We start from the raw sequence: 26451 nt of genomic DNA on the forward strand, positions 1-26451 counted from the left end.
ATCCTTGGTGTGTGCCTCTAAGTATTTGAATAGGGGCAGGATTCAGGGACGGGAGCTTAAGGTATGCAACTGGGGTTGAATAAAGGGCCCTAATAGCCTGTACAAATGGACCTTTAATACCCATAGACTGGAGGACTAAGTACAAGTAATCCCATGTGACTGAGTCAAAAGCCTTTTCTATATCAAGGGCCAGGACAGCTAATGGTGTATTCCCTTTAGTTGCTACTTGGATCAGGTTGAGGATTTCACATATGTTATCAGGGGCTTCCCTACCTGGAATAAACCCTACTTGGTCTTTTCCAATAAGATTAGGAAGCAGACCATTAAGCCGGCGTGCCAGGATAGACGTGAGAATTTTTTTGTCCAAGTTCAATAAGGAAATTGGTCTATAGTTGGAGGGAGATAGGTGGTCTTTTTTGGGTTTGGGGATAACTGTTATGTTAGCTGCCAAAAAGTCAGGGTGTGGGGTATTACCTTGCATTATATGGTTACAAAATTTAGTGATATGTGAAGTTAGGAGGGGGGCAAATTTTTTATAGTAAAGGGCTGACAGTCCATCCGGGCCAGGTGCTTTGCCTAATTTCAGGGACTTAATCGATAATTCCACCTGCTCATTCACCACTGCTTTGCCTAGATCACACACTGCCTGTGGTAATCTAATGGAGGTTAGGAAGTTGTTAAGGTTCTGCCCCTGTTTATCACTCTGTTTAGCATACAGTTTTTGGTAAAATGTGTGAAAGATCTGATAAATGTTTTCAGGGTTGGAAGAAACTTTGCCTGACTTTGATCTAATCTTAAATACCTGGTTAATGGTCTGCTTAGCTTTGAGTTGACGGGCTAACATTTAATCGGGTTTATTAGCATACCTATAGTAGTAAGATTCGGTCCACCGTAGAGCTTTTAAGGCTGTGAACAGTGCGCCCACCGTGCTTGGTAAGTCCTGAAAGGATTCAGGTAAGCCCCTTATACGCAAGTTCCCTCTCCTTGATCTGTTCTCCAGATCTTCTATCTTCGTCTCAAGGGCTTGTAGCTGGAGGGAGTGCGCCTCTCTGTCAGCGCCCATGGCATCAGCTAGCTCGTCGGTTCTGGACTCTAGGTCAGAGACCCTGTTTCCCAACTATTAATCTGGGGGGAGAATTCTGCAACCGCCTGGGACAGTTCGGTTTTAAAGAGAGCTGCGATGTTAGCATAAAGTTCTGCCTGACCTGCTTGTGGAGAACCCGCGTCCACGTGACGTTCATTCTCAGTTGAAGAGGCCGGGCTCGCCGGGGAAGCCACGCTGTCGGCCATGATGGAGTGTCTCATGGTCCGGAAGATCTCCGGTATGGTCTGCGATGCAACAGGTGTTCCCGGGATTTTCGATCCCCTCTTGCCTCGGGTGGTCTTCTGCGACCCCTGCATGACTGCTCAGGGCTTGTGGAGCCAAATGAAGGGTAAACGCCAGCGGTCGGAGTGGAGCCACAGAGACATGTCTGCTCCGTAAGCCTCGCGCATGCGCCCCCGCGAAAAGCTATTTATAGACCTTGGTGCTTGGAAGGGAATACAGGATGAAGCCACCCTTCTATTTGCGGGCATCTCATAGCATCATGGAGAGATTACAGTACATGACACCCCCACGCTTCCGGTGGTACTAGGATCCGGTATCCACAACGGGAGTATTTGAGCGCTTTGGGCAGTCTTATTTGGTTTACTGGTTTATACGGAGAGGGAAAACTGTGAATGGACACCCTACACATAAGGGCAGAAACCTATTGGTAGCAGTCTTTATATGGTCAGTTTATGTGTGTATATTCTCATGCAGCACTTTAACTTTTCTTTGGCACCCTTAGAGCACCTCCTAAGCACAAGCCAAGGATGGCTTCGTTTTAAGTAAGGGGGAATGTAACACCCCAGAGTGGCATTAACACCTTTGCACCTCGCTACTGTCTTTACTGGTTAACCTCATGTCATCATATGTATTTATTTCAGGTGCAAACACTGCACATTTCCTAGTTTGCAACTGTTATGTTCATGTGTAATGTGCCTGGTTCACCAGCAGGTGGCAGCAAGAACGGCAGAGCTACACAGTTACATAGAATGGAGCTTTCCATTCTAACCCCCCCCCCCCCCCCCCTCTGTGGAGGAGTGGGCGAGTAGCACTTTCTGCAGGAAGGGTGGGACCAGTTTCTAGAGCAGTCTAGCTTACCTCCTGCTAGGGAAAGGAAGCAAGGGCTGGGCACATCACCGTTGGACATGCCCTAGCTTAGCAAAGCAAGCCAGCTAAAGCACCTTCAGCTCCGCTGGATTTGGAGGCCACAGCTTATAGCCTCAGAAGCCAGGAGTTTTCATTGGGCAAATCTACAGACCGACCAGACTACAAAGCGAAGTACAGCATAAAGAAGATGAGTTCTATAGCCAGTCTGTCCGTACAGCAGAGCCAGAGAGCCACAGATGTAGCAGTGACAAGTTTGCCTGCCAGAAGTTTTCTTCATTTAGGTTTTATTGAGTTTTTGAAGCATAATAAATAGAAACCAGTGCAAATTCAAGCGATATTAACATTACAAGTATGATGTCTATAGAATTGTAGTGGGTGCACAACACCCGACATCAGGCAATATAAATCACAGAAGAATATTAGTTAGGAATGTCTAAGTAGACATGCAGATTATAATCGATGTTGGAGCTTGGTGGACGTCCCAGGAGGTCATTGAAAATTTTCACAATGGTAGGTAAAAGCACCGCCTGTGTTATTGACTCAGGAAGGCCTCTGATACGAATATTGTTGCGGCGGCTCCTATTTTCAACATCATCCAGATGATATTGCAAGGTGTGCAGTTGCGCGTCGTGGGACTGTAGTTTGTCTTTCAAGGCTTGCACGTCTGCAGACAAGGAATCATGTTCCTGTTGAATGGCGTCCACCTTTGTATCAATCAGGGCCATCTCAGAGCGTACTTGCGTGAATTCTCTTTTACATTCTTGTAAAATGTTAGCTGCAAAGCTAGAGGTCTGCCTTGGTGGGGAGCGAGCACATTAGGTTGCGTAAGTCCGCCATGGTAGGTGGTCGAGAGTCCTCGTCACACTGAGGAGCATGAGACGCGGGTCTCTGGGGCGATGGTGGAAAACCCTGGGAGGCTGACGCTGTAGAGGTAGCCAGGATCTGTGTGTCTGGTGAAGCGTCGATCCGGTGAGTGTTGGATAGATCCTGGCTCCGCTAATTCTATCGCGAGCGGAGTCGCATCAGGGCTGGCGGCGCTATCTTGAAAGCGCTCGGCCATGTCGGGGCCCGGTGTCGCAGGCTGTCTGGCGAAGAGCCTGGGTATGTCCCCCTGTGAGGAAGTCAGGGGGACCACAGAGCAGGCCCTGCTCTTTTTAGTAACTTTGCCCATTGCTAAAGGGTCGCTGGCGGTGGATTATCTCTGGTGCTGTGGAGGAGCTGGCAGCACACACGTCCTCACTCCTGGATAGCTGGCCACGCCCCCCGCCTGCCAGAAGTTTTAACGCTAAAGCCTGCTGGAACCAAGACAAAGTCTGTAACCTGTTTGGGGAAAGGTCTATTGCAAGTAAAGCTGTTGTTGAACTTCATCCCCAAGTTAACTTTCCCCCTTTTATTACTTCGGCAGACAATGCCTGAGGTCCAGCTGTATCCAGGTAGGAGCACTGTGACACATACAAGACATTAAGGGACATTGTAGGCCACCCTATACCACTCGGCCATTCCTACGCCTGGGTACCACCACCATTTATTAAAAGGCACTCTGTCCTGTTGTTGCTTCACTGCAACTGGCGTCACAAATATTTCATAAAGGGACCCTTTGCCGCTGTCAGATGTTGCACTAGTTTTCCATACAATTATTGATACAAGTTACAATGGTTTCATCAGAACCAATTAATACTGTAACTTGCAGGACCACTGCATAGTCATGTGTGCTCCATACAAGCATACATGACTATGCCCCCAGAGAAGTAAACATACTTCCCCGTCACTCTTTACATCCATGGGCTGTAAGATGGCAGCAGTTCCCTTAGGATGTTTCTGCGTAGCTGTCATTTTGCGCAGGCGCTGAATGGCAAGTGAATGTGTCCAGCACATATGCAGTTATAGGCAGCAGGATCCCCTGCATCTCCACATGCTGTGGAGGTGTCCAGTTACCGTTTAGCTTCTGAGCAGAAATACATTACATGTCCTCAGAAACACACCGAGAAGACAGTGCAGTCATCTGGCAGCCTATGAATACAGAGGATCGCAGGCGAGCATTAGTACGCCACTGATACCAGGGCAGCCAGGTCCTTCCTTAGGACAGTATACAGTCATGTATAATTGTATGGATCATATATGACTGCTTATGACCTTTTGAGAAATGCCATAGGAAATTGGCCAACCCCTTTAATTCATGATGGCCAGCTTTATTGGATTAATATGCATTTTACAATTTTTACAGGACACAAGTATGATTATTATGCCACTTTTTTTGTACATTGGCTCAAGATTAGAGCCATGCAACTTTGCTTTAGTAAAAACTTTAGTCCAAGAAAAGGTGCAGGTCTACTGGCTAAGAATTAGGGTACTGCCACACACAGGTTTCTTGATGCCAAAACGAGGCGTGTATTGTAAAAGCAGAAGAAATACTAAGGGCACATACTAGTTCTCTTCTTTTTTAACGCCACCCCTGGATACGACTTCAAAACTGCATCAAAATGACTGACTAAGGCTACTTTCACACTAGCGTTCTGCTGTCCGCTCGTGAGCTCCGTTTGAAGGAGCTCACGAGCGGAGCAGAACGCTTCCGTCCAGCCCTGATGCAGTCTGAATGGATGCGGATCCGCTCAGACTGCATCAGTCTGGCAGCGTTCAGCCTCCGCTCCGCTCGCCTCCGCACGGCCAGGCGGAAGCAGCGTTCAGCTGTCCGCCTGGCCGTGCGGATCCGTCCAGACTTACAATGTAAGTCAATGGGAACGGATCCGCTTGAAGATGACACCATATGGCTCAATCTTCAAGCGGATCCGTCCCCCATTGACTTTACATTGAAAGTCTGAACAGATCCCGCTCAGGCTACTTGCGCACTTAGAAATTTTTCTAAGTTATTAATGCAGACAGATCCGTACTGAACGGAGCATCCGTCTGCATTAATCTGATCGGATCCGTTCAGAACGGATCCGATCAAGCGCAAGTGTGAAAGTAGCCTAATATGGGATGACCTGCTGAATAAAATTCTTTTGATGAAGATTCCTGAATCCAAACACCACGATTTTTCACCTAGGTGGAAATGATATAGAAAAGGTTGGGACTGTTGACTTATTTCAGATGAAAAAAGTATGCTAAAAATCTAACAGCTTTTTCCAGATGCCAAGCTTATTTTTTTCAGAACTAGTTTGTTATAGAAATAGATCACGACTAAGCATATTTTTTTCTGAAAATGTCTAGGTTCATGCCTCTGCTTGGGGGAATTGCATTTTATCACGCACATTAGAGGTAGTATGTCTTGCCTGTTCAGATGTGTTAATTTCTATATTGTTAGAGTCAACTTTAACCACTTCACAACTGTAATATATTTATATACGTGATATTTGCACATGCCCCATGCAGCCTATCACATATATAAAATGTTCTGGCAGCTGCAAAGCGCTTGGATTAAAGCTTCTGCCCCTGCACTGCTGCTGTCACGGACAGCATACAGTGCAGTAATGCCGGCAAGGGTCCAATCAGAGTGGCCCCTTGCCGGCAATCAATCCGATTGGTTAGTCTGTGCAGACTAACCAAATCGGATCGCGGCAGTGTTAAAATGCCGGTTCAGATCAGAGCCTGAAATCAGATAGTGTCCTAGTCGTCGTCCCCCACCTAATCTGTGCTCCAAGCGCCCCTTGTGTCCGCCTGCCGCTCGTCTCCGGCGCTCATCTCCTGCCCTGATGCGGTCCTCCGCCCCCTCCCCATTCATTCTCCCCGCCCCAGCCTCCCTCAATGTTGCTGGGCGTACATCCCCCCGCCCCCCTGCTGTGTGTGATGGCGGCGGCTCCATTCCTGAGCCGCCGCCATCAGCAGAGTGTCAGCTCTATGCCGACACTCTGTAGTAACCCCGTAGATGCCGCGGTTGCGGCAATCATGGGGTTAATAGAGGGAGCTCCCTCTTTCAACCAGCGGGGTGATTGCAGCACCCGATGGTTGCCATGGCAACCGGACGCTTTGCAAAAGCGTCTGCTGTTGCCACCTACAGGGCATCTAATAGTATTATACTTTGCAATGCAAGAGCATTGCAAAGTATAGTACAGCTATCAAGCCCCCACTGGATCTTCATGATCCAAGAGGGACTTGATAAAAAAAGAAAGTGAAAATAAAAATGAAATAAAAATTAAAATGTAAATTAAAAAAATAAATTGCCTTTTACTATAAAAATGAAAAAATACACATTAGGTGTCACCGCGTCCGTAACGACTGTCTCTATAAATATATCACATGATAGACCCCGTCTGATAAACACCATAAAAAAAAAGAAAAAAAAAGAAAAAAAAAAGGTGTCACCTTACATCACAAAAAGTGCAACAGCGAGCGATCAAAAAGGCTTATGACCCCCAAAATAGTACCAGTCACCTCATCCCGCAAAAAAAGGATACCCTATTTAAGACAATCGCCCAAAAAAAAAAAAAAAAAAAAGCTATGGCTCTCAGACTATGGAGACACAAACATTTTTTTGGTTTCAGAAATGCTATTATTGTGTAAAACGTAAATAAGAAAAAGTATACATATTAGGTATTGCCACGTCCGTAACGATCTGCTCTATAAAACTATCACATAACCTAACTCCTGAGATGAACAGCTGTAAAAATAAATGAACTGTTCCAAAACAGCCAATTTTTGGGTCACCTTGCCCCATAAAGTGTAATGAATGATCAATAAATCCTATGTACCCAAAAATGGTACCAATAAAAACCAACACTTTCTGCAAAAAACTAGCCCCTACACAAGACGATTGGCAGAAAAATAAACATATGGCGTTGAGAAAAACAATCCAGCAAAATCTGCCTTCCAAAAACCGTATGGCATTCCTTTCCTTATGCACCCTGCCAAATGCCCGAACAGCAGTTTACGACCACATGTGGGGTGTTTCTGTAAACCGCGGAATCAGGGCAATAAATAGAGTTTTGTTTGGCTGTTAACCCTCAATGTGTTAAAGAAAAAAAAATGTAATAAAATGGAAAATCTGCCCAAAAAAGTGAAATTTTGAAATGTCATCTCCATTTTCCTTTAATTCTTGTGAAACACCTAATGGGTTAAAGTTTGTAAAATCAGTTTTGAGTAACTTGAGGGGTGTAGTTTCTACAATGGGGTCATTTATGGGGGTATCTACTATGTAGGCCCCACAAAGTGACTTCAGACCTGAACTGGTCCTTAAAAAGTGGGTTTTGGAAATTTTCTTAAAAATTTTAAGAATTGCTTCTAAACTTCTAACGTCCTAAAAAAATAAAATGACATTTCAAAAATGATACCAACATAAAGCAGACATGGGGAATGTTACCTAATAAAATATTTATCACTTTGTTTAAGAAGCAGAGAAATTGAAATTTGGAAAATTGTGAATTTTTCCAAATTTTGGGTATATTTTGGATTTTTTTCATAAAGGTGAAATATATTGACTCAAATATATGACTATCATGAAGTACAATGTGTCACGAGAAAACAATCTCAGAATGGCTTGGATAAGTAAGTGTTCCAAAGCTATTACCACATAAAGTGACGCATGTCAGATTTGTAAATTTTGACTTTGACACTAGGGCATCAATGACCCTTGGTCATGAAAGGGTTAAGAATAATCATGCGACACAGATTGTCCTTCACCCTGTCCAGATGCAGTTTTTCCAAAATTGGCAAAACTGCTTTAAGCACAACAGTATAAAAAAAACAAGGCAGTTCTGCACTAATCACAACAAATGCAGCAAAAAAGTGTGCAAAGGGCAGCATGTTTTTTTTTTTGTTTGTTTTTTTACTAATTTGCCAGCCCCTGAAGATGAGCACTACAAAAGACCTGGTGCTAAACCTGCCTCTTGGACAGTGCACTTCCTGAAAAGGGTTGTCCCACTCAAGGCTTGGAGGACCTTGCTACTAAAGGATAGTTCTGAAGATCCTGAGAGGTCATCAATAGCAGATCAGCATGGTGTCTGACTCCTCACAACCCCACTGATCAGCTGCCTTACAGTAGCTCAAAAACTAAGACACCCAAACTACAAAGCCCTGTCCACTGTGTAGTAGCCAGGGCTGGTTACAGTGGAGCTGCACCTGTTCAATTGCATTTCAAAGTCACAAATGAAAAGGATCACAAATGAAAAGGAATAAAATCTAAGACATTTATACCAGATTTGCAAAAAAGTTTATTAATTGCATGTAATAACATTTAGAAATTACTCTACAAGAACGCAACATTTTGAAAAATACAGTTATCCTGTAATCTTACATCAGTGTTTTGCTTAGTAGCCTAAAACAGTTACACATAATGAACTATGGCAAACCACTGGTTATTGTGAATGCTATGAATCAGTGATCCATAAAAAGCAAAATATATTTACATACATTGATATAAACCCATTACATTTGCAAGAATAACAAGTCACAAATGCTGGTTCGGATTCTTCAATAAGAAGGAAAAGCGGCAAACACTACAAGTACGTCTTTTACAACAAGCGAACAGTCTTGCCAGTCACTGTCAAATAGTCTTCATCTGCCAGGGCATGCAAAGCTTCATCGAACATGTCCTTCGTAATAGCCTGCACAGAGAAGAAAAAAGCAATTCCTAATTATAAAGAGCATTTAAAAACCCAAAGAGTTCAATATCACAAGCTAAAATTACAGGCATCCAGAAGTACTCTTCACTTGGTGTTTCCATTAACTTCAAAAAGGCAGATGGTCACACAAGACAAACTCGCTACTGAGAAACATTTAAGAATTCAGCTATGGATTCTGTGGTAGTGGAATCCATGATGGAATTCTTAGATAACCCGAACCTTGTACACCGAACTTGAAAACACAAGTTCACTCATCCCTACTCATATGCTCAAACCCACTGAAATGAACAAGTCAGAATTCAGTCAGGGCGCTGTCCGTTCTCTACATATTGCATGGAGACCCTGGCCAAATAGAAATCAATGGGGTTTGTGTGAAAAATGGAAAGCATCTGGATGAAATGCATTTTTCACTAATTAGTCCTAGATGTTGAGTGACATGCTTCACAACTATAGAAAAAGCTTAAAATACTGATTGCATCCGATCGATAAACTGAAACACTGAATGCAACCACAGACAAACCTCAACTTGTGAGCAAAACAATTTTTTTCCATCAACAGACCCAGACACATTCCATATCACGCGTGTGGAATAAGTCTAAGGCCATGAGCCACATCATCAACACACTCACCTTATGGCCACTCACACAGTAGTGGATCCAAGATCTAACACAGATGTGCAGATCTATTACATTTTTATCTGTAGATTCCACTTATAAAAGTGAAGCAAAATACTGTGAAAGTGGCCATAGTCCGATTCTAGAAAATACCCATTGTTGGAATAGCCTCCTATAAAAGTACTGACATTATTTTGTGCAGGCACAGAGTTCCTTCAACTAAAATTGATAGTTTTCCAAATTTGGACCAGTCCTGAGAACACAATTGGGCCAATTTACTGAATTTGTATGCCAGTCTTAATAAATTTAGTACATCTTTCCACCTTACGCCAGTGAAACATCTTATTAAGAAATGCACATCTCAATATTAAGGCATCTTGAGAGATCCATGTGCCTGAAACCTATAGTAGCCAGGGGCTGGTGTAGATTTCACATGCGATTTATAACGGTTTTCCTTTGCAAAACTGAACACTTGCCTGAATGCCGGATCTGGCATTTTTTTCCCCATAGGACTGTATTGGTGCTGGATCAGTCCTTCCGGTAAGCACATGCACAGACCGAAAAAAATAAAATAAAAAAGTATAAAGTGCCAGACCCATTTTTCCGGATGACACCGGAAAGACTGATCCGTCCAGCAGTTAGTTCAAAAAACGAGTTTGATCAATGAGGAAATGCGTCCTGAAGGTGCCCAGAGGGGCGTTTTTTTCTTCTGAGAGAGCCCGGTCCCGCCCCTTTTTCAGTGCCCAGCCCGCCTTCCTTTTACTTCCTAACTGCCGCCTCCAGCCTGCCACAGCCTCCCCTTCCTCTCCTCCCCCTCCCTCTTGCCGAACGAAGTCTCGCACAGGCGCAGTACCCACTGAGGGCTGCGCCTGTGCGATCATCAGGAGACTGAGGGCGGCAGCTTCATCTTCGTCACTGGGCATGCGCCGAGCCCAGTGACGTCCGATGCTCGCTCTTCCCTCAGCAGGGAAGAGCGAGCATCGGACGTCACTGGGCTCGGCGCATGCCCAGTGACGAAGATGAAGCTGCCGCCCTCAGTCTCCTGATGATCGCACAGGCGCAGCCCTCAGTGGGTACTGCGCCTGTGCGAGACTTCGTTCGGCAAGAGGGAGGGGGAGGAGAGGGAGGAGAGGCTGTGGCAGGCTGGGGGCGGCGGTTAGGAAGTAAAAGGAAGGCGGGCTGGGCACTGAAAAAGGGGCGGGACTGGGCTCTCTCAGAAGAAAAAAACGCCCCTCTGGGCACCTTCAGGACGCATTTCCTCATTGATCAAACTCGTTTTTTGAACTAACTGCTGGACGGATTTCAAGATTGAACAGCACAGCCTAATCCAGGTAAGCTGTGCTGCATGGCTGGTTTTAAATCGTTTTTTGCCTTAGGGGAGGTGACAGAATCCCTTTAAAGAAAATAGACTGGATTTAAAAGAGTATGTTGTAATATTTCTGATTAGTCAGAGATATACATTTTTATTTAAACATAGATCCTTAACATTAAATCAATGAGTAAAGAGCCGCAAGCTTACCGCATCAGACTGCCCTCGAAGATCCTCAAACAACTGCTGGTATTTTAACGCTGGTGTTTTGCCTTTAGATTGGATCAGTTTCTTCAGGACCTGTGCCAGTTCCTCTTTGCGTTTGCGAGCTGTAGCACTCATTCCTAGAAAATTCAGTTTATATGGGTAAGAAAACACGCTAGCGACAGACAAAGTTAAAAACCTATGGGGGGAGTGGGGGTGCCACATTCACACACATTGGGGCAGATTTAATATTGCCTCACAGAACAAAAAAGGGGCATGGTTAACATAAAAGCCCAAAAATCAGGAGTAAGATTCTGCTACATAGTAAATCACCAAACTGGTGGAAAAGCTTTGACAGTCTGCAGGTCTACCATATTTACCATCAGCCATTGTGATAAGCCTAGTGCATTTTTCAGACTGTCTAGTCCAATTCTGCACTATTAATATATCTGCCCCATTAATTTAAACCAGCTATGAGAGGTCTGAGACTGTGTACTTCTATCAGTTCCTTCCGGTCAGTTTTATTATTGCTTTTTAGTTATGTAGAGCCACCAAAGACATTTTGGGCACCAGCTGGACATACAGCATCTGTTTAATGACATAACTGATGCTGTCAAACAAATTTCACTCCCATAGGAAAATAAAAAGGACCAGTTAGGTCATAAATAAGACAATGCACAAAGTGCACGCACGCCAATTCAAAGAAGTCAAACCAACACTTTTCTTAATGGAAGATTTAGTCAAGTATTACTAAATTGCCTTTACCTGTAGTAAGAATTGAGATATCTACAATGCCAGTTCTTGGATCTGTTGCGGACTGTTTTAAAGCTTCACGATGAAGACGTTTAGCTTCTTCTACATCAATGGTTTCCACTTTACTGGAAAAGCGCACTTTGGCATGAGCTTCAGAAAGACGGATCAGAGACTCCAACTGCCTTGGGTAAGCAGATACCATTCCACGACCACTGCCAATTTTCCTCATGTCTACATAAGCCTTTGAAATAAAAAGCAATATAGGAACATTGAAAACATTTTACACCTCAGGTCTTAAACAGACCTAGTAAATAAAGCTGTAAGGTAAGCATTTGTAAATCTCTTTTGGTGCTGGGAAAATATAAAGCCATCATTCTGCCTGAAGGACCACTTATATGAGGAGATTTATGAACTGCCAGGTAGTGATATTTTGTTCTCCCTTGATAAATGAACATTATAGAGGCTGTGCCATAAACTGCTTTTCACTCTAGGGGTCCATTCACAAAACTATATCATTTTGCAGATCAGAACGTCCTTCCCCATGATAGAACATGTCTTATTCTTGTCCATTTTTGCAGACAGGTATAAGTATTCTTATCTTTTTTCTGGGCTGCGGAACACAAGTGCGGATATGGACAGCACATGCTGTCCTCACTTTTTGCAGCCCCACTGAAATGAATGGGTCCACAGCCAATCCACAAAACTGAGTAACCGATGCAGACAGAAAATACACAGTTGTGTGAATGGACCCTTAGGTTAATTTTACTCTAGCTCTCATTCCCCTTCTTGGAATGTTTTTTTCCCCCCCAATTCTCTTCAAATTTACCTCACTTGCCTTTTTTTTCCCCTTTATTATTCCCCATGCTTGAATCTTACTTTCTGGTTTGTCTTGCAATTACTGCCCCATCATGCCTTAGGGCAGCGAGAGGTGTCCCGACATCTGCAGGAGATGTGACATTAACCAGTTCATTTTCTACCTCCACACACTCAATGCTCTGTAACAGGATTGTTCATTATTTTTTATAACAAAATTCATCATTGGGGGGAGATTTATCATAGCCTAAGGCAACCAGATTCCACCTTTAATTCTTTTAGAGCTCTGCTGGAAAATGAAAGGATCTTTCTGATTGGTTACTATGAGAAACTAAGTTGGTTTTCCTTTGTTCCAGTTTTGATAAATATTCCACATTCTGTTTATCTATCTGCCGGTCTATCCATCTGTAACTGACTGCACATAGGGGAGTGGTTATTAAAAGGAAAGCATAGACGTGCCATGAGCATGTGCGTCCTGTATCACAAGGCGCCAATACAGGACATTACTAACAGCAGCTGAAAATCGAAACCGACTTGCCACGGGGCGCATCGATAGGCTAACAACTTTGAAATAAGGCAGTTTTGATAAATGGTGGAATTAGGGGAAAGTGATATACCTGCAATAATCTGTTGGGCGGGATACAGTTAAATTTTGGCACAACCCTTTTAAGTAACTTATTTTTATTTTTTTAAACATGCCAAATTTAGGCCTTGTTCACACATCAGATTTTTGATCAGTTATTTCCATCAGTTTTTGTGAGCCAAAACCAGGAGTGGAGGCTACACAGAGATAAGGCATAATGAAAAGATCTGTAACCGTTCTGTGTTTTTGACCCGAACCTGGTTTTCGCTCACAATAACTGATGTGTGAACAAGGCCTTAGCAGTAAATTGAACTCAATTCCATGGAGAAACAAGGACTGTATACATGTTGCTAAAGAATCTACAGGATTTGCAATGCACGCACAAAGTCTGCCCTGCAGTGCACATGGCCTCCATGTCATCTATAACTGTCTCATACATCTGACATGCATAGAGCATGCCCGAATTATTAATTTTTCTGTCAGATAACTACAAATGAAAATCAAGGCATTCAGGGGCTTCATGAAGTCCACTATTGTGTAAAAACAGATCCATAATACAGCCATGTGCATGAACCTTATAAATAGGTCATCAGTATGGATCGATGGGGATCCGACATCCAGGACCCCCCGCTGATCAGCTGCTCAAGAAGGCAGTGGCGCTTGCAGTAGGGCCACAACCTTCTCTCTGCTTTCCCCAGGTCGAGTGACGTCACGTTCATCGATCACATGGCCTAGGTGCAGCTAAGCCGCATTGAAGTGAATGGGGCTCAGCTGCAATACCAAGCACAGCCGCTATACAATGTACTGTGTTTGGTGAGCATGGAGAAAGCCATGGCAGAGAATAGGTCATCAATATTAAAATCCCAGAAAACCCTTCAAATATAATTCTGTAGATGCCCCTAGCTTCAACAGCTGCATTGTCCATAGCCATTACCTCAATAAGAGCTTGGCTGGCTTCCTCACTCAGTCGTGGATGGACATAAGTGCGAGCGTATGCTATGTAATCTTTTAATACTGCCATATCCAGTTGCTCTTCATTTAACTGCTCCTCACTCTGATAGTACAAAGCAACAAGATGGTGAGCCAGGCGCCGGTCATAGGTCTCATCTTGTGGATCCAACATCAAGAATATAAGATCAAATCTAAGAAAAACAGATAGAGTTTGGAACTTCTGATTTTATGCAGCATCTCCAGAAACCAGTGAATCCAAAACCAGTTTACCTTGATAGAAGGGTGTGTGGAAGCTGGATGTTCTCAATTGTGGTTTTCTTAGGATTCCACTGAGACTCCACAGGATTTGCAGCAGCTAGAACAGATGTACGTGCATTTAGCTGACAGATAATCCCAGCCTAAAGAACGGAGAACAAAGAAAAACATCCATAAGCATTTAGACATCTGGGTATCCACATTGTTCAGTGCAGTCTGAAATAAGCACTAAACTTGTTTTATGAGGGACAAAAAAATTAACATTTTAGCCCAAAACACAATCAAATGCTTTCAGGCTGTACCAGTATGCACACATACCTTAGCAATTGATAGTGTCTGCTGTTCCATGACTTCATGAAGTACAGATCTAGTACTCTCACTCATTTTGTCAAACTCATCAATGCAACAAATGCCATTGTCACTTAGCACCAAAGCTCCTGTTTGGAGAACCAGCTGTCTTGTCTCGGGGTCCTTCATCACATAGGCTGTTAAACCTACAGCACTTGAACCTTTCCCAGAAGTATACTGGCCTCTAGGTACAAGGTTGTACACATACTGGAGAAGTTGTGATTTACTTGTGCCAGGATCACCACACAGAAGAATATTAACTTCAGCTCTGAAATTTCCTCTTCCTGTATGGCTGAAATCCTTCCGTGTGCCACCAAACAGCTGCAGCAAAATACCCTGCACAGACATAGAAATATTTAAAGCTAAACAGAAAATAAATTGACTTAACATTCATTAACCCTTTCACATCTTGACCACAAATCCTACCACAGCTAAAATAGCACTGGAGCTTAAACGGTCACTGTACAAACTGAATAAGTCAGTACAGCTGAACATCAAATTATGTAATATACCTTATAGGGGTTGTCCACTTATCTTATATTGATAACCAATCCTCAGAATAGGTCATCAATATCAGATAGGTGGGGGTCCAACTGCCAGCATTCCACAGATCAGAATACAATAAATGACCTTTATGATGTATCGCCCTTCCCCAATCATGGAATATATTCACCTTTCAAATGTCATATCTTGGTTTCTTTTTTTCTACTACATTGAGAAGGTACATTTAAAAGCAGATTTCTGCAGTATGTGGATGAAATCTGTTAAACGTCATCCACTTTGCTTCAACTAAATTCTGCAGCAGATTTTCCATCCACAAATCCTGACAGAAAAGCCAAAAGGTTTTTCACCCTGTGTGGATGTACTTCAATAAACCAAAATGTAGCCATGCAGAAACCCAAGTGGCTTAAGGATATACCTTTTTGATATCTTCATGTTCATATATACTTGGTGCTAGAGCTGAAGAAAGCCGTTCATAGACGTCAGGTTTAGCAGCCAGTTCCTTCAACATCTGTACACGTTCCTCAGTGAACATCTTTTGCTCATTCTCCTCATCAATTCCATGTAAACGCTTGGAGTCAGTCTTCCGATAATGGATGACATCAATGTGAGTCTTATATACAGACTTGACATTTCTAACTTTGGGGTTTACACGGATGGGAACTGCTCTGTAAATGCCTGCAAGTTAACATGTAAAATTAAGTTAACATGTTCCACTACAACAAGAAAAACCCCACAATGCTTCACCAGTGTAAACAACGCATCTGTCTACAGAGGAACCAAAGTTAACAGCGGCTCAGGCTGGATTACAAACCTGATGTATGGCTGCACACTAGTCTCTATATTAACATTAGTATAATGTAGAATTTTACACCAAAATTGTGAAGTTGTGTGCAATTTTGGTTCAAAATGTTGCTTGTCCCCTTTCACACTTGTCAGAATAGAAAAAAGACAATTTTCTCTAATCCTAGATGCGTCAAATTTTTGGACAGTTTAAACCTAAACCTTGATGCACTCACATTAGTAAATGTGGACCGTGGTATACAGAAATAAAACCTGCACTATACTCCTGGTCTGTATTGTAACTATTACTGTAGATTCCAAGATAAAAACATTTATGAACAGTTTGGACCTTACCGGTCACATTGACCCTATCTCCAGGCTGCACTTTATCCACCAAGTCATTGTGTCCATATAAAATTATAGTGTGAGGAGTTTGTCCAGCAGGCATATCTTCAGGAGACTCTTGTAGCTTTATCTGAAAAGTAACATCAATATCAAAAGTGCATTTTCAGACCAAGAATCCCTACAGCTGCTGAAATCTTTTTTTTTTTTTTTTTACTAACAAATGTTTCCATTCATGAAAGCAAGGAGAGTATACATTATACTATGGTAGATGTTCTCATGTGAACAGCTGTGCTGCTACAGTTTACATTATTAAGGCTCAGTCACATCCCACAATCATTCTACTTCGAATAGTTATTACCATCTACAAAAGAAAGTGTGCTCTGCTGGCCTAGCCTTTGTTAGACAGCACAGAATACAGTAATGAGTAAATCAGACATACCATTTGTTTATCCGAAAACATGGAGCGATTGTGGATTAACGCCATGCTGTGTGTGGTATTACAATGTTTGCAGACAGCTGGTTCTGCAATCCGACCTCTGTCAATCTCCACTCTTGTGCTAAAGGAGCACACTTGACATTTAAAGAAAGCTTCTTGCATTTCTGGGATAATCTGCGAAGTCCTAATAACCATTCCGCCAATTGTGATCAGCTGATCAATATCTGTAAAATATTTTTGAAAGTGAACCATCACTCCCCACTGAATTTCTTTTCAGCTGCTAATTAAATAGAAATCCCAATGTCTTATTAAGTGTTAGAGAACAAGTGAGAAGACCGTCAATTACTATTTTCATATTCATGAAGGATACTCGATATACCGGTACTTTATTGACCACAGGAAACTGAATTTCACGTTAAACCGCACTGAATTTTTTTTTTTTATGTAGAACATTTACTACTGGCAACAAAGGCTGGTTTTTATTCATGTGTTAGTGTCCGCCTTTGATTTAAAACCCCCCAAAAAATGTTGGACAGAAGAGATTGGTTGCTACCACTTTGCAAGTCTATTGGCACGTTAAGATTACAGAATCTTATTTGGGCATTAACTCAAAACAAAAATTTAAATATCTGCACATGTACTGTAACAAGCATTACCTTCAGGATTCAAACTTCGCATATTTCTAGTTTTTAAGGCATTGTAAGGTCTCACTTGAATTTGATGTTCCAAAATAGAATCAGGGTAACGCTCAAAGAAAAGCTGGTTAACTGCCATATCAAAAGTCGGAATAACTTCCTAGAAAAAGATTGATAGGGATAAGTTATGATTTCAGACGAAAAATATTTAGGGCATACAAAAAAAAAAATAAAAAAAATTTAAACATTCCACTTCATCTCCAAAACTCCCATGCATCTTAACAGGTGAACTGAATACACTTGATTACCAAGAGTATAATGGTCTGTTTTGATATGGCACCATAGCAGGGTACAAACATATTGGGTTGTATTTGTACCCCAAATTTGGGTTTATTTGTTACTTTCCACAACAAAAATATATACTCGAAAATAACTGTTGCATTCAAAAGACAAACATTTTAATTTCCATCAACATCAATGCGAGAGGGCTTGTTTTTTGTGGGACTGGTGGCATTTTGAGGTACAACTTTTTGGGCCAGTTTTTATAGGAGGCAGAAAAAAAACTGCTATTTTGCTGTTAAGTGTCAGATCAAAACAGAACCCAAAAGGTTAATGGGAAGCAATACACAGAAGTTAACAAGGACTTAACTGCTTACTTTACTTGCCATGTTTACAGCCACTTAAGGGCTGGTTACATTTATTTATGCATTATTACCTGTGGATAGCAAACTAGCTGTCTATACAGATCTTGATCAAATGTTCTGAGATGCCCACAATCAACATTTAAGAATGGGTCGCCAACGACATTGATCTATAAAATTTGTGGAAAGAAAAAAGGCAGGGTGTTAGGTAGAGCAGCAACATGTACTGGTAAAACAACAAAAAGTTAAAAGGGTTTTCTGAGTTTTTTTTTAACTGATGACATATGCTCAGAATAGATCATCAGTATTTGATCGGACCCCCACGACCAGCTGTTCTAGAGAAGCAACTGCGCTCTTACAGCACTTTACATAGTACAACGGCTGTGCTTGGTATCACAGCTCAGCCCCATTCACTTCAATAGGGCTGAGCTGCTCCTAGGCCACATGAAAGATGAGTGATATCACTGGCTTAGGCCCCATGCACACGGCCGTGTTTCACAGCCGTGTGCGGGCCGTGGAACCGCAGCCTGGATCCCTCCTGAGAGCAGGAGCGCACGGCGTCACTGGTTGCTATGACGCCGTGCACTCCCTGCTGCCGGCAAAGTACAGTAATACACTGGTATAGATCATACCAGTGTATTACTGTATTGCGGCGGCAGCAGGGAGCGCACGGCGTCATAGCAACCAGTGACGCCGTGCGCTCCTGCTCTCAGGAGGGATCCAGGCCACGGTTCCACGGCCCGCACACGGCCGTGTGCATGGGGCCTTAGGAAAAGCAGAGAAGTCTGCAGCGTTCACAGGAAATCTGGTGCATTCTCAAACCGCTGAACAACAAGGGTCCCAGGGAATCGGACCTCCATCGATCAGATACCGAGGACCTATCCAGAGAATAAATCATCAGTAGTAAAATCTCATAAAACCCTTTATCACCAACATACATGCTAAATTAAGCATCAACCTGACCTCTTCAAGACGCTGCATGTAAATAGGCTCATTCAAATCCAAGCCAACATTTTCCTCCTCTTTGGCAGCTGGATCAATAAAGCGCTGGATAAACCGCTATAAAAAAAAAAAAGTGTTACAATATTTGAAAAAAAACAAACAAAACTTTGCACCAGGTACTGCAATAATAAGAAGTACGAATAATTTTACATAAAAAAAAAAAAATTATGCAAAAAGCTAGCACATTCACACGTGTGAATAAAATAAGTGTGCCCTCTTCATGTGGGATATGCCTGTGCTGCAGTCAACTACCATGCAGCTGTACAGGGGAGCAGAGGGTTCTAATTTAATCAATTAAGACCACAATATTTACTGTGTGCATGGTTAACAGCCGTATGGCACCTCCAATAACGCAAAGCAATTAACAATGTAGACTGACTGAACAGTGCGTCCTTCATTCGTTTATTAAGAGCCTGCTGCAGCCCGTACGGCCATGTTGTGTGGCATGACCCTTTATGTTAGTGTTCAGGACAAACCCTTCCAACTAAGTAGCTATGTTTTTACAGAAATGCACCAGCTGATCGGCTTCATTAACTTCTGGCTGCATGCAATTCACCTACTAAAGGTCCGATTGCCCATGATGGCGTCAAAACTCTGGTAAACAAGGTAAATATTGAAAACTAAAGTAAAGGATCCTTTACCGTTTACTCACCTGGAATTTCTCCCTGCATGTAATCACATTGACATCCGTTCCCCAAATCACTAACTTTTGTTCCATGGATTGTTCATTAGTCACCAGCTCCTCTGCTGCAGGCTGCAAATAGCAGAAAAGGTATATTGTAGAGAAGGACACAGCAATTTATCAGTCACTACATAATGATAAACCCACCTGGTCGGACTGCAAATCCACCTGCTTTAGTTTGCGTGCTGATCCTAAATCAGGCCTTTGTCTAGCAGGAGTGCCTCGGATACCACTCCGAGGCGTCCCCTCCACTCTAGAGCTTGGAGTTCCATATGTCAAAGGAGAGCTCAAGTCCAGTTCACTCTGAACAACTGCAATGTCATAAAACAGCAACGTTTACCTTAACATATTTAAGTTTTACATTTAGATAGTTTACATCTACTACAGTTGTATTAATTTTTAAACATGTCAAATCAGTGTGGATCACCTATAAAAACTGCAAATACCACACTGATTTACCACATTTCACCTTAAAAAAAAACTTTTTTTTTTTTTAAAAGGCAACACAAAATACAACAGGTAAAAATCGAACTTACAAGGTACATAACATACATATAACTGCACAGAAACCTAAACATACTTGAATGTCGTGATGGTGCTGGGCTAGAGAATAGCAGTTCTTGTCCACTGGGGCTCTGTTGATCACCAGATGGTGAAGTTGGCATGGGCAAAAGTTCACTAATCGATGTGGAATCTTCAGTCCTTCGTCTCTGAGATGGAGGTGAGTGAACTTCCTCACTGCGTGCTTGATTTAAAAAAAAATTAAAAAATAAAAAAATCAGCATGCGATTTTACTTTACATCTTGCCTCCTTCCTTGTGCACTAGCTTGCTTAGGCATGATAACCGATAAATATTAAGGCACCTCAAACATACAAAACTGAAACCTACAAAAGCTTACATATTATAAAGGTAATGTGAAAGATTCTGAGTTTGGCCTCATGCACATGACAGTTTATTTTCACGGTCCGCAAAAACAGGGTCCGTAGGTCCGTGAGAGTTTTTTCGTCCGTGGGTCTTCCTTGATTTTTGGAGGATCCACGGACATGAAAAAAAAGTTGTTTTGGTGTCCGCCTGGCCGTGCGGAGCCAAACGGATCCGTCCTGAATTACAATGCAAGTCAATGGGGACGGATCCGTTTGACGTTGACACAATATGGTGCCATTTCAAACGGATCCGTCCCCCATTGACTTTACAATGTAAAGTCTGGAGTTCTTTTATACCATCGGATTGGAGTTTTCTCCAATCCGATGGTATATTTTAACTTGAAGCGTCCCCATCACCATGGGAACGCCTCTATGTTAGAATATACTGTCGGATATGAGCTACATCGTGAAACTCAGATCCGACAGTATATTCTAACACAGAGGCGTTCCCATGGTGATGGGGACGCTTCAGGTTAGAATATACTACAAACTGTGTACATGACTGCCCCTGCTGCCTGGCAGCACCCGATCTTACAGGGGGCCGTGATCAGCACAATTAACTCCTCAGGTGCCGCACCTGAAGGGGTTAATTGTACTATCATATCCCCCTGTAAGAGATCAGGGGTGCCAGGCAGCAGACCCCCCCCCCCCCCTCCCCAGTTTGAATATCATTGGTGGCCAGTGCGGCCCCCCCCCCCCTCCCTCTATTGTAATAAATCGTTGGTGGCACAGTGTGCGCCCCCCATCGGGCCCCCCTTCCTCTATAGCAGTAACAACATTGGTGGCCAGTGTGCGGCCTCCCATCTCCCCCCCCCTACCTGCTTGCTGCGATGTCTGTGACCGGCCGGGAGCTTCTCCTACTGGTAAGTGACAGATCATTTAGCAATGCGCCGCACAGACCTGTCACTTACCAGTAGGTTGAGCTCCCGGCCGGACACAAACATCGCAGCAGCAAGCAGGTATCTATGAATCTTCTACTATTGCTAAGTAACCATGGCAACCAGGACTGCAGTAGCGTCCTGGTTGCCATGGTTACCGATCGGAGCCCCAGCGATTAAACTGGGTCTCCGATGGGAACTCCACTGCCACCAATGACCGGGGGGGGGATGGGAGGCCGCACACTGACCACCAATGTTGTTACTGCTATAGAGGGAGGGGGGGCCGATGGGGGCGCACACTGTGCCACCAACGATTTATTACAATAGAGGGAGGAAGGGGGGGGGGGGGGGCCCCGATGGGGGCGCACACCGGCCACCAAGCTATTATTACAATAGAGGGAGGGAGGGGGGCCCGCTCTGGCCACCAATGATATTCAAACTGGGGAGGGGGGGGGGGAATCTGCCCCCTGCTGCCTGGCAGCCATGATCTCTTACAGGGGGATATGATAGTACAATTAACCCCTTCAGGTGCCGCACCTGAAGGGGTTAATTGTGCTGATCACGGCCCCCTGTAAGAGATTGGGTGCTGCCAGGCAGCAGGGGGCAGTCTTGTACACAGTTTGTAGTGTATTCTAACTAGAAGCATCCCCATCACCATGGGAACGCCTCTGTGTTAGAATATACTGTCGGATATGAGTTTTCATGAAGTGAAAACTTAGATCTGAAAAAGCTTTTATGCAGACGGCTCTTCGGATCCGTCTGTATGAAAGCAACCTACGGACACGGATGCCAATCTTGTGTGCATCCGTGTTCTTTCACGGACCCATTGACTTGAATGGGTCCGTGAACCGTTGTCCGTCAAAAAAATAGGACAGGTCATATTTTTTTGACTGACAGGATACACGGATCACGGCCTCGGCTGCAAAACAGTGCATTTTCCGATTTTTCCATGGACCCATTAAAAGTCAATGGGTCCGCGAAAAAAAACAAAACTGAAAACGGCACAACGGCCACGGATGCACACAACGGTCGTGTGCATGAGGCCTTTTAAAGAGAAACTGGCCGTACATGTTAGATGAGGGGTTGACAACCTTCAGCCGCTGTGAAACTACAACTACCAGCATGTGTACTTGCTCAGCTGCTCTAGTAACTCTCAGAAGTGAATGGAACACTTCGGTGCACCAGACGTCATTAATCTTTGCATCAGATAAATGTCACCTGACCTCACCAATTTCAAATTAGTTAAAATTAGATTGAAACGTGTTTGTGAAAAGAGGGTGTCCTCAGAAGTTTGATAAACTGTGGAGTGATTGGTTATCTCATACCCATGTGGTCAAATAGGCTCAGACAGATACAAGACTAGTTTACAGGGCGGGGGGTGGGGTTTGGGAGGGTTTAGACATTTATAATTCCTGGTGTCTATTGTTTTCCTATGAGTATATAGTACATGCAGATACTTGTATTGTAAGTGTGTTGGTACTGATATGATACTGATGTACACTGATTCCGTAATGTGGATAGAGTAAGAAAAGACATTGTATTGATTTGTAAACTTCTGTCTTTAGTGGTTTAATAAAAACGATTTGATTCAAAAAAAAAATAGATTGAAACAAAATTGCATGATGGTGTGAGTATGAAGCGCTAAGCAGCATTTTGACAATGCGCAGGGTGTCTACTTTCAGAAAATATATGGGTACGGGGGATTAGTATGATTTTGATAATTTAGGTTTTATCTATACACACATTGCCTTAGCTAACAGAGGTGCAAAATGCCCCCCAAAAACCTGGCAGTGAAACAGTTAAAGCTTATGCCCATGTTTATAAGGGCTGATGCACACGAATGTATGGGTTACTTTTCCGTATTGCGGACCGCATATGCGGATCCACAATAAACGGACACCGTTCCGTGAGCATTCCGCATCACGGATGCGGACCCATTCACTTGAATAGGTCCGCAAACCCGGAGATGCAGAACAGAACCCCCATGGAAGCACAATCTGGCACAACAGAAAAAGGAATCCGTCTTGGCTATGTTAAAGATACTACAAATGGATCCGTTCTGAACGGAACCAGACTGTTGCATAATCTGAACGGATCCGTCCATGAGGGATCCGCACAAAACGCGAGTGTGAAGGTAGCCTTAGACACAAACAACTGCACATCTCAGAATAAAGAATTACTTACGAGTTGGAGGATTGCTGCCTCGCCCTCGCTTGTTCCTTCTGCGGCTTGGTGTGGATGATGGGGAAGACATGGTGCTGGAAATGAATGAAACAAGAATTATATTCTCAGAGATGACAATAAATGGGTTTTCCAGACTTGTGCACATAAAGCTCAGTTCACTACGTAAATGACAAGTTACAAATGTCAAAATACGTTTCAACTGATGCCCATTTAAAAGATGAGTCTGCTGTGAGAATGAGAATCAGAGGCTGCACGCCCCCGACATTATTTCACAAAAAAAGCTAGTCACATGTATAATACTAAATGGAGCCTCCAATGCAAACGTGACCTCAGCCTTAGGCCTCCTGCAGACGACAGTATCCGTTTTGTGACCCGCAAAATATGGATGCAGTCTGTGTACATCCCCAAAAAAATTACAGGCCCCACTGTAAAAATGCCTATTCTTGTCTGCAAGACAGACAATAGGACACTTTCCATAATTTGCGGCACGGCCGTACAGCACACGGACGAGAAATTAACGGGTCTAGAATAGATCTGCAAAAAAAATGCAAATCGGATCCGGACTGAAAATATGGTCTTGTGCATGAGGCCTCAGCGTTAGGGCTCGTGTACACGCCCTAGTTTTGGTCGGCATCCAATCGGCCTTTTTTGTGGATGGCATGCAGACTTTAGTCAGTTCCGCAGCTCCACAAAAATGATAGAAAATGTTCTATTCTTGTTTGTTTTTCGGACAAGGACATTTCTGCAGGAGTTATAAAAAAATAAAAATAAAAATGGCGGCATGTATTCAGCCGGTATCCTTGATCACAAAAATGGATACGGCCATGTGCCGAAGGTTGACTTTTGCTATGCCAGCACCTAACAGTTGTCCAACTTTAAGCCCCCCACAATGACATCACTGGGGGTACTAATTTATTGACAAAAGGAGCACCCTCCCGCTATCAAACTCCTTGGATGCTGCATAGGTATAAGGAGTATATATCCCCAAAAGCTGCTATAAATATATCAGACGTAGATCCCACCTGCAACTATGGAGAACAGACTTCCATCTCACAGCCGCTGTTAATGGAGAGGTGGCCGCTCAGGTGCAGATTTCTCCATTCACTTCCATTGGCGTTTGGAAATAGTTTACTTGGTCATTTATTTATTTTAGCTCCCATGGAAGTGGAGAAATCTGCATGTGGGGCCACCCACCCATGTCCTGTGTATATGCCATAATGTCTAGGAGAGAATACCCATTTAAAGGGGTATTCCAGTGGGTTAAAGTTATCCTGCATCAACAAGACAGGGGACAATTTAAAACAGTGGCGGTCCTACTGTTGTGACACCCACCAACCACGAGAACAGCACCATATCGCTGCAGCTCCCATGGATAGAACGGCCGCTTTTCTATGGGGGATCCAGAGAGAGCCAAGTCCTGGGCTCAGCTCTCTCCCTACTGATCTGATGGATAGGTAGGATAAGGAGTTACATAGAGAAGATCAAGTTCCTCTGAACCATTAGACCAATGTGTGGTTTGGGATCAGTGATTGTGAGCCAAGACCAGGTGATCGCCAGAAACCCAGACTGGCCAGGGCCTCCATCACATCCGCCCACACTGCAGAGCTGCGCTCACATAATGCTGCCCGACTAGAGCACATGATCTGGAGTACTTGTGTGGGATTTACAATACAAAATTCTTATCAAACGTGCATCCAAGCGAAAGGGATTTCTAGAACTCTGTTCACATGAATCAAAGAAGAAATAGATTTTTATCGGCAGGTGGTGGTGGTGTGGGGGGGGGGGGGGTTAAACTTTACATTTATTATTATGTGACAGAAACCTTCTAAAGCGTTAAAACCGCATAGCGACACAATGTAAACACGCGTGTACAGAGAGCCTGGCTCTAGGCAATCACATTCACTCGCCCACAGGAAACACAGCCGGAATCCAGAAGCAGAGAACTGAAGCCATTCCGTTGATCTAACCAGTGTCCACTGAGGTTTCTAGCTCTCCACCAACACTAAGTGCAGTAATGAGGTGTCCAGCTCGCACCCTAGTGGGGGCCACACACTCACCCGAGGAGCCGCTCTGAACTCTCTCACGTTGTTGTCCGGCTGCAGCTTCTTCTCCCGCCAGAAGAATTCGCGCCAATCGCGGTGTCACGTGACCAGTTTCGCGGGAGTTTTCTTCTTCGCTCTGACTAGAAGGAATGTTCGATCCTTGAAGGGGGGGGGGGGAGTAAAGTTAAACTACTAGAAAATGTATGTTCTCTTATGCCCCAAGCACAGAAAAGTTAGCAAGAGTGGTTTTATAAAACGCATTCGTAAATATGAGCATACCGTATTATTTTAATTAATTATATGTAATAAAATAGATTTCTTTCCCTAATGGTACAGTCACCGCGACTTCCGACCTCTACTGGCAACAAAGCGAGACGTGATATGGCCTCGGTAGTGCTGAGGGAGCGTGGGCGCCATCTAGTGCCGGGGTTCGGAAAGTTCAAGAAGAAAAAAATACAAGAAATGCAGTGGAAGCTTTCATTAGTATGGCTGCTAGCATTATTTTACTGGGCCACACTGTTATGTGCAGTACGGCTGTCAGGTAGAGACTTGCCACTATTTTAGTCGCAAATTTACTAACATTTATGCAATTTTTCCAGGTGTAAATATTGGCAAAAAACTGCTCCAGCCAGGAGCACAGACTGCCGGCCGTAGAAGCTCTGACACCCAGGACCCCCGCCAACAGCTGTTAGAAGAGGACAGCTCTCCATGAGCACTGCAGCCTCTTCCTAGGCCAGTGACGTCACCGTTTGTTGGTCACGTGCACCAGTTGCTGCTCAGCCCCATTCAAGTCAATGGGGCTGAGCTGCAATACCAAGCA

The 26451-nt window shown here is 43.6% G+C and overlaps 1 protein-coding gene across 1 annotated transcript; it reads right to left on the minus strand.

Annotated features, from left to right (window-relative positions):
- Positions 1-8317: 8317 nt before the first annotated feature.
- On the minus strand, positions 8318-25758 carry MCM4 (minichromosome maintenance complex component 4). Its single transcript, XM_044293422.1, has 17 exons — positions 25647-25758; positions 23590-23663; positions 20184-20348; positions 19751-19914; positions 19574-19675; positions 18883-18978; positions 17994-18089; positions 17300-17438; positions 16647-16867; positions 16217-16337; positions 15498-15757; positions 14549-14914; positions 14246-14373; positions 13959-14166; positions 11641-11869; positions 10882-11015; positions 8318-8730 (listed from the first exon to the last, which is right to left on the minus strand). Exons 2-17 carry the CDS (start codon positions 23657-23659, stop codon positions 8638-8640), a joined length of 2592 nt encoding a protein of 863 aa, XP_044149357.1. The 5' UTR covers positions 23660-23663; positions 25647-25758; the 3' UTR covers positions 8318-8637.
- Between the last annotated feature and the right edge of the window lie 693 nt (positions 25759-26451).

Source organism: Bufo gargarizans, chromosome 5 (assembly GCF_014858855.1).
Source record: "Bufo gargarizans isolate SCDJY-AF-19 chromosome 5, ASM1485885v1, whole genome shotgun sequence".
Taxonomy (NCBI): domain Eukaryota; kingdom Metazoa; phylum Chordata; class Amphibia; order Anura; family Bufonidae; genus Bufo; species Bufo gargarizans.

Excerpts from the sequence above, each read along its gene's own strand:
- MCM4 (XM_044293422.1), bottom strand. The coding sequence starts at position 23,659 with ATGTCTTCCCCATCATCCACACCAAGCCGCAGAAGGAACAAGCGAGGG. Across the intron at positions 18,979-19,573 it reads CATGCAGGGAGAAATTCCAG|CGGTTTATCCAGCGCTTTAT; the intron begins GTGAGTAAACGG and ends TTTTTTTTATAG. Across the intron at positions 17,439-17,993 it reads AGCTAGTTTGCTATCCACAG|GAAGTTATTCCGACTTTTGA; the intron begins GTAATAATGCAT and ends ATCTTTTTCTAG.